Source organism: Triticum dicoccoides, chromosome 2A (genome assembly GCF_002162155.2).
Source record: "Triticum dicoccoides isolate Atlit2015 ecotype Zavitan chromosome 2A, WEW_v2.0, whole genome shotgun sequence".
NCBI classification, from domain to species: Eukaryota; Viridiplantae; Streptophyta; class Magnoliopsida; order Poales; family Poaceae; genus Triticum; species Triticum dicoccoides.
Genome location: NC_041382.1, coordinates 75,684,469 through 75,696,062, shown reverse-complemented (window position 1 = coordinate 75,696,062; position 11,594 = coordinate 75,684,469). Strand labels below are relative to the sequence as shown.

The window sequence follows — 11,594 nt, the reverse complement described above, 5'->3', positions numbered from 1 at the left end:
GATGCCAAAGCCGGAACCAAAGCCAGAGCCCAAACCCGAGCCCAAGCCAGAGCCGATGCCAAAGCCGGAACCAAAGCCCGAGCCCAAGCCCGAGCCAATGCCGAAGCCAGAACCGAAGCCAGAGCCCAAGCCTGAGCCGATGCCAAAGCCAGAGCCTAAGCCCAAACCATTGCCTAAACCAGAGCCTAAGCCTGAACCTATGCCTAAGCCAGAGCCCAAGCCTGAGCCCGAACCGAAGCCGGAGCCGCCTCCGAAGGGCAAGCCACCGATGACTGACAATTGATGTGATACTCACATATGACAGCTGAAGGAGGAGATCGACCCCGTCCGGAGCCACGATGTGCTATTTCTAGAATAAGTGGCATAGTATCCGGTTAGCGAGATAGTGATGATGCATCTTTTTGTATTCCTTGTATTCCACCATTCCTTTTAGTTTCTGTTGTTCCATGCACCCATGATGAGTACTACTATTCTGTAATTATCATTTGCGTGTTGGTATATGTTCATCTGTGCACATGACTCAGTTGTTCTTTCGTGTAGATACACATGCTTTTATTCGTTTGCATGAAAGACACATTTTGTCCAGCAGACTGCATTCTATGTTGTTTTCCTTTTGATTTATTTCGCCTCGTGGGTGCACCCTGGACATGCCCCTATTCCTCCACTGGACCGTCTCGAGCGTGTGTTTTTCAAACACGAGCCCGTAAATGCTTGTGTGGTTTCTAGTTAAATTCACCACCCAGCAACAGGTGATGGCAAAAAATGTGCAAAATTTACCTATAAAAATAGAGATGTGCAGAATTCCCCTAGAATCCTCTCTTTGTCCTCAGTAAGCACTGTATTTTCAGGATTCTAATGTGCGTACCCACCAGCAAACCTCCCACTCCCAGCTAACATCTACAGCATGCCCAACGCCATACTAAATCCCGCTTTCCACACAAATTATCTTCTTTTTTCTCAAATACTAAAATATATCTGCAGTTCCACACGATCCCCTACCTAGATGACACTTCTTTTTTGCCTTTTATCCTTTTTTTTCTAGCCAGTATAGTACTGCTTAGATTTCACCATGACAAGCGCATTTTTCAGAGTGATTCACGCACACAATATATAACCACAATGGTTCACGGAGACGACATATAACCACAATGTACAGATAGCCATGTTTACACGGTCTACAATATAGCACATGAGATCAGTACTCTTGGACGGTTCAACACAAAACAGAGTCTTAAGCAACGAAACAGAGTCTCAGTCTCTCCAGAGAATAACAGGCACGCATACCTTGGACTGGACATAGGAAAAGAGAATAACAGGCAGGCATGCATACCCTGGACTGGACATAGCAACGAAACAGCGCCTCAATCACTCCAGGAACGTCTCATTCCAAATGGGTGAAGGCACTCCAGCCCCCTGGTGCGAGGAGGATTCCTCGCCGTCTCTTGGGCTTCCCTGCGACGAAAAATATTTTTGGGGTAAGCAATGGGCGGGCGAGACTTCTATATGGCTCTTTTTTTTCGGCCTTTTTCACTGTTCTGATCTTATGAGGAAACTTTAGCACAAAATGAACTTCACACAAAACAATTTCACGATCTGACCCTTTTCAGAAACGCCAAAGACCGTGACGTTGCTGCACTATATGAAAACGCCGAACTAGCTAGCGTTATTGGCCTGATCGAGACGCTACGTAGCAGGGCTGAAACGCCAAAGTTTGTAACGTTGCTGGAAACGCCAATGGGGTGGGCGTTGCTGCACAAGCATGCAACGCCAAGGGTTGTTGGCGTTTCAACTAGTTTTTCACATTTTTCATTTATTTATGAAGTGAAGCAACGCTAGCTAGTTCGGCATTTTCAAATAGAGAAGAAACGCCACGGCTTGTGGCGTTACCAAAAGGGTCAGATTGTGAAATAGTTTTGTGTGGAGTTCATTTTGTGCTAAAGTTTTCTGAAAGGGTCAAAATAGTGAAAAGAGCCTTTTTTTTCCAGAGATTGAACAGAACAAAGGCATGCACAGGGCACCAGGACAAGGTGCTCTCTTTCTTTCCATGGATTTGAGAACCAGAGCTGTAGCTCCAAACTCACTCTTAATAGATCTTAAATCATTAAATCCGCATGATGCCCGAGTTTAGACCATCAAGACACAGAAAACACTTGCACTCCAGAAGGACTTCGATCTACGTACCACCTCTGTTTCTAAATATAAGACGTTTTGGCAGTTTAAATTGAACTGCAAAAACGTCTTATATTCAGGAACAGAGGGAGCATATAAGAAATAGTTCGTCCTTTTAGGGGACCAATCAAGCAGGTGGGACTGCACAAGATTCCTCGCAACATGGAGACATGGAACACACAATTACCTTAAAGCGTTTGCCATATCCGCATTTGTAGGGTCCAGTTTCAAGCCAGCTTCGAACGTCTGAGCTGCTTTTCCATAGTCCTGTGAGTAGACACCAGAAGATTATCAATTTCATCATGGTCACGAAAGAATAGCCGTAACAAATTTATTCTGTTTTACCTGTAGCAACATAAAGGCTGCTCCTAGTCGATAGTAACCTTTGGGCCAAAGAGGTCGTAGCACTGTGCACCTAGCAGAGTCGGAGAGAGCCTCTTTTCCTATTCCCGCGTGCAACATACAGAAACTCCTATGTGCTAGCAGGTTTGCAAGACCTTTTGGACTAGGCTGAAAACTCATTGCCTACAGTAGACCAATCACATGCAGATTTTGTTACAAGGTAGTAGTTTGCATAACACAGTAACAACATTTTCACTGACCCCACCAACATTTCCGATAATCCAGATCGAGACAGAGAGAAACCATTCACTTTTATGAAATCAGTATAACATTTCTGACAGAATTTTCACGAAAGATACATGGAAAATGATGCTGATTTTTTATGAATTAATATAGATAACTCCGGAATTTTAAATACCTTTGAATGTTCACATGGTTCCTCTAACTAAAACATAAGCAGTTCAACTCCAAAGCAGGGTTTGTGTGTGTGTGTGTGTGTGTGTGGCAATAGCAACTGCGAGCATAATCCAGACTGAATTTTGAGGACAAACAGTGCAAAACAACTGTTATAATAGCATGCAGCTGTAGTTCTAGATACTGTGGTTCTAGATACCCTTTGTTTTAGATACAGTGCAAAACACAGACTGCCCTTTGTTTTAGATACTGTGGTTCTAGTCTAGCTGCAGCTTAAACAGTTAGATTAGGACACTGAACAGTTTGACAGGGATTGAACCTTTTGGGCGTGTTCAAAATGTGAAGTGTCTTGCTAGATAACAATGACAAGCACATGTTTAATTGACACCGTAACTATCATAATCATCTAGGCTCAGTGACTCACACAAGTATATAGGTCTCCTGCTATGATATATTCCTTTCTCTTAAAAGCCTCTGTAGCTTGCAACTTTAGTTCAGCTCTTTTCGCTTCACATAGATGTATATCCTGATCAAAAAATATTTTTGGTCAAGACATATATACAGCACAAACACAGAAAAGAAGCTTCACTTAGAATCTTAGTTGACCCTAACAATGACATTAAAACTTTCTCAAATGTGGGGCGCTTATAAAAAGGGCAGCCCGGTGCATGTAGCTCCCGCTTGCGCAGGGTCTGGGTATGCATAACATTTTTCTGTTATTATAAATATCAATAGAAATCATGACTGCAGGAGCAGAGCAACAGAAGAATGGAAGACGACTAGCCATTGTACATAATATTATGGAACTGTAAGTGAGCGGAAAAGGAACTACATACCCTCGGCTTCAAACCGAAAGATTGCACATGAGAAATAATTCCATCAACACTCCAATCCGGCAATCTTGAAATGGGAGAAGTTAAAGGAAATAACATCGCAACCATATCCCATCTGGCTTGGAGGGCGGCAATTTCGATTGGAGTTGTACCAAACTGCAGGAGTAAATGAGATGGCTGATTTCATGTTCGATCATCATTAATACAAGATGGACTATACTAGCAGAGCATTTCAACATTGATAGTTACAATTCCAAGTCTACAATTTCAACCAAATGGCTAGATGGGCTTTGAGCAAATCAAAACGCGGGAACAAACAATGGAATAGTCTTGTCCATACCTCTCCACTAAATTCGGGAAATAAAGCTAAGATTAAATCCTATAAAAATATTAATTCTAATCCCAGACTAATATGTTTCTTATACTGCATTAGTTTGTCAAAGCAGAATAGAGAGAGAATGTGCCATCGACACAATAGAAGAATAAGTCTTTGAAAGCATCCTGTGTCTATTTGACCAGGCAATGAAGAAAACTGGAGAATTTCTCCATTGACAATAAATAAATTCATGAAAGTCCTGCAAGGTACTCCGCTGCCTCCGCAAAGAGATAATTGCACAGGATGGTGATTTACAAAGAATTCCTCCTAAAAACAAGGGGAAAAAAGAGCAGAAAAGCCTATGCCCGTCTTCCTTGGGCAGCAATTGGTAAGTTCAACACCTGGGAAGAACTGCAGCCGATATGTGCTGACCAAGGCGGTGCAAAATGTTAAGATATGGTGATCTGCTCCATTGATATTACACAGTAAACATGTTGGTAGGAATACTTTTCCCATGTTCTCAGTAGATCATGCATCACGTAGTAACAGATATGATTTACCAAAACAATGTGTTTCCTCAATCCTCATGCATGAATAAAATATTCCCAGCAGCATGGGTACAGTTGATGTAAAAGAAGCGGCTGAGCACATACTAAGAATACTAGGCCTGTAAGGGATTCATTTTTCTGGGTTTTTTGAACTTTTTTTTAGCACGGTTGTTGGGGTGACGCGTGTCCAGCAGTTTTCCTGGGTGCAGTAAAAAAATCTTGGTTGGATGGTTTTAGCACGTTTGATTTGACGTGGTGATTGCCAAAGTCAGATGACCTTGTCTATTGACGCGTGTGCATGAAATTCTACCGGAGAGTTCCTCTATATTATTTTACTTGTCTTTTGATATTACGTGGCAGTGGCCTATTTAGACGGGTGGATGTGGAGGCGTCTAGAGCTGTCTCTCTGGACCTCTCGAGAGGCATCCCATCAAAACTGCTTCCGATGTAGACGACTATAAAATGCCCCCGTTCATCTCCCAGATCGCGGCTCCCACAACCATCCTTCCCGTTCTCTGCCAGGCCCGACTGCCGGCATCCAAATCCTCTCGGAGCGACGGCTTCGCATCTACCCTCCCCGGGCCAAGGTGGTGGCGCACGTAGCCATCGCACCTCCTTCCACTTCGGCTGCACCACCCCCTCTTCACATACACCCTGTCCTAGCCGGCTGCACAAGGGAGGCGACCGGGCACCTCCCAGAGGAAGACGAGACGGGCGACCACCAGGACAGCCAACCCACGGTGCTGGATGGCGGAGAGGGACGATGGTGACGCCGCTCGGCGAAGAGGTGGCGATGGAAGGGGCATTTGTGGTGGTCGGTCGCGGACGGCATGGTCATGGAACGGCGACTGGCCAGACGAGCGGTGGCGGCACCAGGCGGTGGGGCTCGCGGGGAGGACACGACCGCGTCAAGTTGGTGCTCGCCAGCATCCTCACGGATGGGTTGCTGTCCGCTGCGTCCGTGAAGCCAAGACTGAGAGTGTGCAGCGCCGTCCTCGGTACATCCCGGCGACCGCCACCCCAGCAAGCTGTGTCACCGCCACGCATCCCCCGTGCCCCGAGTGATGGCGTTTCACCTGATGTTTCTCCCCACGGAAGCGCAGAAGGGAACCGACGCGTCATCTGCCAGTACGGGCGAGCGAGAGGATGATGCTGACGGATCTGCTCTCTTTTTTCCGGCGTTGCTCTCAGTTTGGTCCTAGGCGGTGCCCTTCCGCCTTCCTCGGCAAGCCTGCAGCGCCAGCTTCCAACTTGGTGGCGGCGGTGGACGAGCCCACTACCCACGGCCTTCTGTCCTCCGGAGGCGAGCCAACAGCGAGCTGCTGCAGTGTTTCGCCCCTCCTTTCCCCACGAGCTCTCGACTCCTCTGTCACTCACGCGGCAAGCAGCGAGCTAGCAACTCTCAGGCGGTAGCTCTCCAGTTGGTCGTCACTTTGTTGGCAGTAGCAACACCACTAAGGTATGCTCCTCTTTTTGTTCTTTTTCACATCCACTGTTCAAATCTATATAACTACACACACCATAATTATTACTAGATTAGATGATAGTTTGTATTATCTAGACTTCTGTTTTTACTGATGTAAGGGAAAAAACATGTGGGAGGTTTTTTTGCTCTTGGTTTGATATGTCGTTGCAGAAAGGTTTTGTTTTACAAGGAGATGAACTGTCATTGCTTACAAGTTCAGATCAGAAAGGTGGGTGCATATAGTACAGAAAATTGTATACCTAACTGATTATTAGTGTAAACGGAAGGTTTACCAGGTATGTGTGCAAGTCTGTGGGGAGGACATGGATTTTGAGATCCAGCTCCTGCCCGTATGTGCAAGAAATTCATGACCTACATCTCTAATATAGCATGGTAAATCGTTTTTATTCTTGATCTATCCATTACGTTGTGTTCCATTTCCTGGTAGGAATTCTGTTTTAATTTCGCATGCTGTTCAAACACATAAGCACTTGATGTGCATTACTGACGTACTGAGGAAATGCTACAGCTTGATGTCTATGTACATTTGGAACTTTAGTTCTGACGAGATGTGTCTTGTGGAGTATATTGGCTTCCAGTACAACTGAGCATGATTTATTGGCAATATACTGCTGCACTACATTATTCCCGAGTCAAGCATAACATTTTGGGCATAACTTTACATGCAGTGCAATTTGGCAACAGATGAGAAATTCCTTCTTATTCCAGAACCACTTAAATTTCCCCCGTACCTATTTCCCCATTTGATCTTTGTAGGAGATATTGGCACAATGACTTTATGTTTTTAGCAGTATTGTTTGTATTTCCTTTTGCAAGAAATGCTTTAGAAATTGGACTGTAGCAGTTTGGTCTCTTGAGCTCACAAGATCTGTTCTTACTAACAGAGCTGCTTACAAACGTACCGGTCATTAATTACCAATTAATGGTTGCATAATCTGACTGCTTTCTCTCCTATGGATCATGCTTACAGTTGAGTATCCACTGATTCCTAAATGCTTGAACTGGCTATACATCTCCTTTTGTAAATCATTCTAGCTCCTGATTACCAGCTAGGCAAATTTTAACATGCTCCCTCTTACCCCAGCTTTTTACATGTCACGTAAGAAGGTAAGAGTTAATCAGACCACCAATTAATGAGATCAACGGGTCAGATCTATTATATGCTCTTACCTCTCATGTGAAAAAAGGAGATAAGGGGGAGCATGTTAAAACTGCTCAACTACCAACTAACAACTGCATAACAGGACTTCACTTTCTCCCTTGTTAATCATGCTTCCAATTCAGTGCCTACTGATTCACATTGTCTAATATGCATGTACCATTTTTTGTTTATAATAATCATGCTCTGGTTAAATAGTAAAGAGCATAGACCAACATTTCCTATAAGATTCTCCAAACAAAATATATATTAGAGAGCTACTTAGCGCCTACCTTTTCAATACCAATTACTGCCAGTAAATAACCCTATTGTGGATATTTGGGTAACTTCAGAATTATTATTTTCTTTGCTTTCTTGCACTCAGAGAAAAAACGACCACACCCTACACAACTTCTGGGAGCCAAGGTCGTTTCAGCCTTTTGTCATCTCTATCTCAAGGTTGCTTATTATGTGGAACTTCCTACAATCTTTTCTTTTTTTTGTTCACTGCTTCATTGCTGCTCTAGCAATTAGTTTGTACAATTCCTTTTCTAAATGGAAGTACCTACAAATCTAAGTGAACTTGTGCCTTCTCCATGTCATTTATCGTATTTTATTTTGGAAGGTTGCTAATTATATACTCCGTCTATTTTTTTTCTTTTTTCTTTCATACTTGATTGTTTTCTTGAGGCCACAAGGGATTTTCCATGTTTCTAAGGTTCTAATGGCTGAGATTTAAGTATAGAGTGGCATGCCATGCGTTATCAGTATAAAACTTAGGCCCCTGGAACTTCCCATTTCTAGCATCATTGCTATCTTACATAAAGCTGACAATTTTATCATGAGATTTTCCTTGGTCCTTAGATAGTGTGGTCTGGTCACATGAATTTCTACAGATTTCAATCCTGATATTAAAGCAACTCAAATGTTTGCATACATCGTGCTGATCGGACATCATCCGTGCTAATTAATTCTCTAAAAGGACAGTTGATTGTTCCACGAAGCCGAGCTGTTATGGATTTGGCGCATTGTATATCATCCATGCTAATGAATTCTCTAAAAAGACAGTTGATTGTTCCAGGAAGCTGTGTTAAAGTTGCACATGTGGTCTTCTTGAGTGTTTCCCAGTATATATGTAGTATGAAAACTGACCGGTAGTGATTAAATAAATGGGGTCTTGAAACAGCCTCATTGTTGGCATCATCTTCTATTTGTTAGCGAAGAACAATCCTTTTTTTAGCTAACCTCAGGTCTAAGAAAAGAACTAGAGCTTTGCAATTTTGTATCCAGTAGCCACTATCATCACGTACTGTAGATCACTTATGCATATACCGCCTAGACTAGATGCACCCTTTTCCCACCTACTGTAGATCACTTATGCATACACCCTTTTCTTATATGAACTACTTTGTCGTGAATTAAGCCTTGAGACGACTTACCAAAAATTACCAAAAAAACAAATAACTAATTTGCCGTGAATTAAGCCTTGAGACGACTTACCAAAAATTACCAAAAAAAAAAATAACTAATTTGTCGTGAATTAAGCCTTGAGACGACTTACCAAAAATTACAAAAATAAATAAATAACTTATCAATCCATGTGGCGCGGCGTGCCGCCGCGCACTACACGCTAGTTTATCCTAATCTCTCAACAGCCTAGAACCTAACATGTCCCACCGAGGCACAACCATTCAGCCAACTACGAACAGATAATACGCATGAAAGTAGACCATGAAGGCAGAGGGGGAGAAAACAATACAAGACTCAGTGACTCACCCCATCATCAATATCTGGGTTAGCGCCAGCATCTAGTAAGCATTTCAGGGTATCAGATAAGCCATTGCCCGCTGCTATCATCAAGTAAGTAACACCAGTATAGTCAATTTTATTCACATCAGCGCCAGCCTGTGTAAATAAATTTTAGTTTCATCTGAGTAAGTGCTTGAGATGTCAACTGCAGAAAATGTAGACTACACTAAAGGAAGCTCCATAAACGAGAAAGATTACTGACCTTAATGAGTAGCTTCACACATTCCAGTGATTCAGAAATCATGGCCAGCCTTAACGGGGTACTATCAAGGCGGAAAACCTTATTGGGCTGTGGAAAGTAGAAAAACCAATTTATTCACTTGCAAAAAAAGGAGTAATGGGGAAATAAAATAAGCACATTGTGTGTGTGTGTGTGTGTGTGTGTGTGTTACACATATTGGCATTTCTCAACGCACAGAAGCATACATTTTTTTGATTTAATTATAAAAATTAGACAAACATTTAGAGCACCTGTGAGAAAATAAGCATGTTTCATTTCAGGAGAATTATTTATGGTCAAACGACAAACATTGTATATATGTTTTGCTTTGTGCCAACATAAACAAACTCTTACGGTTCAGATGATTGAGCCCAAGTACTAACAGACAACAGTATTTCCACTTCTCATTACATTGCATGCATGATAGTTATGAACTGGAGATAAAGCCGCTTAGGGCCTTAAGAAACCAACCAGGATTTACTTTTGCACAGCCCAGAAGAGAAGGAAGAAAGTGGTGACTTACATCTGCATGATGCTGCAACAAAATATTCATCGAGCCATCTTGACCATTAGTAGCGGCAACATGCAATGCGGTCCCATACACAGAATCGAAATGATCCACATCAATTCCAGTTGAAAGCAGCAATTCCACTATCTCACATTGTCCTAGAATACAAGTTTGTAGAAAAAATCAGCAAGATAAGCTTATTTTTGCAAAAAGAAAAAAATGTAGACACTTGCAAATGTTTTTTTGAATTGTACACTTGCAAATGTGATAACCGCCAGTTACCAATGATCATGTCCAGGACCAAGTTTAGAATATTTGACTTCTAGCTAGTTGTTTTTCTATCTAAATATAGGCAGTAGCTAGCAAAAATCATCGATTTGTGAGCAAACAAGAATAGAATTAACACTTGAGAGTGACACGATGTTTTCTCTCCCGAAAATCGATCTGTGAGCAAACAAGACTAGAATTAATTAACACCAATTTACTTTACATTCCAATCCTCAAAGTTGCCGTACAGAAACTCATTGTTTCTACTTGTTCCACCGTCCAAATCACATATGTCTGAACTTGGTGAATACTAGATGTCAATAAAAACATATGGCAGGATGGAAGTTGAACAGGCTGCACGCGTGTGGGAGAGGCGAGGGGATACCAAAAATTGCAGCAGCATGAAGAGGTGGCCACAGGGCACCAGCTAAAGTTGGATCAGCACCACGATCCAGAAGATATCTGGTGGTAGCAGGCGTCCCATAAGTCGCAGAAATGGCCAGAGGAGTGTCACCTGCAACAAAACAAAAGAACCAAATTAACCTGGGATTACTGAGATGTGATGTGCACTTGTGCGTCTAGCCTGGGAGGTGCAGCAGAATTGAGGCGAAGAGATCCAAAGGGAACCGGACTAATTAACCTGTGAAGGTGCGCTGGTTGACATCGACGCCGTGGTCCTCGACGAGGCACCTACAGATGTCCAGCCGCCCTTCCATGACCGCCACAGTCAGCGCGCGCGCCCTGATGCCGACGTCCGCCGCCACGACGCCCGCCATCTCTGCGCACACGATCCAGCCAAATTACCATCACGAAGGAAGGAACCCTAAGGGTAGGGGCAGGAGCAATAGGAGGCAGCGGGCTGCTTGTTGTTGCTAGTACCTTTGAGGAGGCGGAGGTCGCCGTCGAGAACGGCCTGCAAGAGCGGGTGGCGAGGCTCCGTCGAAACCCCATCCATGGCGATGGCGGCACGGCAAGCGGAGAAGACGGCGGGTCAGCAGCACCCGAGACACTGACTCCAGTCAGGAGAGAGCAGTCGCAGTCGCAGTGGCAGTCGCAGTCACGGTGGAGAAGTGCCGCAGATGGAGAGTGGCTTTTAATTTGTACACCCCTCTGCCAGGCCTCCTTTTGGTTTGGAGAAATCTTATAGGATTTTTTCCTTTAAAGACCTTTTGATTCATAGAAATGTATTCCTATTCTTACATAGGATTGGCTCATATCCTCCACATTTCATAGAAAAATAAAAAAGAGTCTAGACTCAATGAAAAAATTCCTCTGGTGTCAACCAAATGACATCTTGTTTCCTATTCCTACTCATAAGATTTGATATACATGTCATCTCATTTCCTACAAGATTCCTATTTCTATGATAATCCTATCCTATGAACCAAAAGAGGCCTGATTTCTTTTGCTGTTCCTTTCCCCTGTAAAGTTAAAAAAAATTAAGGTCAAAAGAAACACTCCTCCACTGTTTAATGCACCCGCACTGGGTAGCGTTGTCGGAACGCGCTTTTTCAAGGAAAGCCTGTCATGGTGGGGACCAGCAC

The 11,594-nt window shown here is 43.3% G+C and overlaps 2 protein-coding genes across 5 annotated transcripts in view; one reads left to right on the top strand and one right to left on the bottom strand.

The window, feature by feature from the left end:
- The window catches only part of LOC119353384 (protein TsetseEP-like), a 1,497-nt gene extending 923 nt beyond the window's left edge, over positions 1-574 (top strand). For 2 of the 4 annotated variants that reach the window (XM_037620000.1, XM_037619997.1), the window contains exon 2: positions 1-574. In XM_037620000.1, the coding sequence (XP_037475897.1) occupies positions 1-283 (283 nt within the window). In that variant the 3' untranslated portion in view covers positions 284-574. The other 2 variants (XM_037619999.1, XM_037619998.1) reach the window with 2 other exon arrangements.
- A 537-nt stretch (positions 575-1,111) lies between these two features.
- Positions 1,112-11,136, bottom strand: LOC119353383 (serine/threonine-protein phosphatase 6 regulatory ankyrin repeat subunit B-like). The gene is made up of 11 exons (XM_037619996.1): positions 10,930-11,136; positions 10,691-10,828; positions 10,436-10,564; positions 9,799-9,941; positions 9,258-9,344; positions 9,023-9,151; positions 3,762-3,914; positions 3,350-3,451; positions 2,515-2,694; positions 2,357-2,436; positions 1,112-1,452 (listed from the first exon to the last, which is right to left on the bottom strand). The coding sequence occupies exons 1-11, from the start codon at positions 11,003-11,005 to the stop codon at positions 1,362-1,364; spliced, it is 1,308 nt and encodes a 435-aa protein (XP_037475893.1). The 5' UTR covers positions 11,006-11,136; the 3' UTR covers positions 1,112-1,361.
- Positions 11,137-11,594: the final 458 nt, after the last annotated feature.

Bases quoted from the DNA above. Each gene is read 5' to 3' on its own strand.
- LOC119353383 (XM_037619996.1), bottom strand. From the start codon at position 11,005: ATGGATGGGGTTTCGACGGAGCCTCGCCACCCGCTCTTGCAGGCCGTT. The intron at 10,829-10,929 runs GTACTAGCAACA...TCGTGTGCGCAG, and splicing joins CGACCTCCGCCTCCTCAAAG to AGATGGCGGGCGTCGTGGCG. The intron at 3,915-9,022 runs GTGAGTCACTGA...TTACTCCTGCAG, and splicing joins ACCCAGATATTGATGATGGG to TTTGGTACAACTCCAATCGA.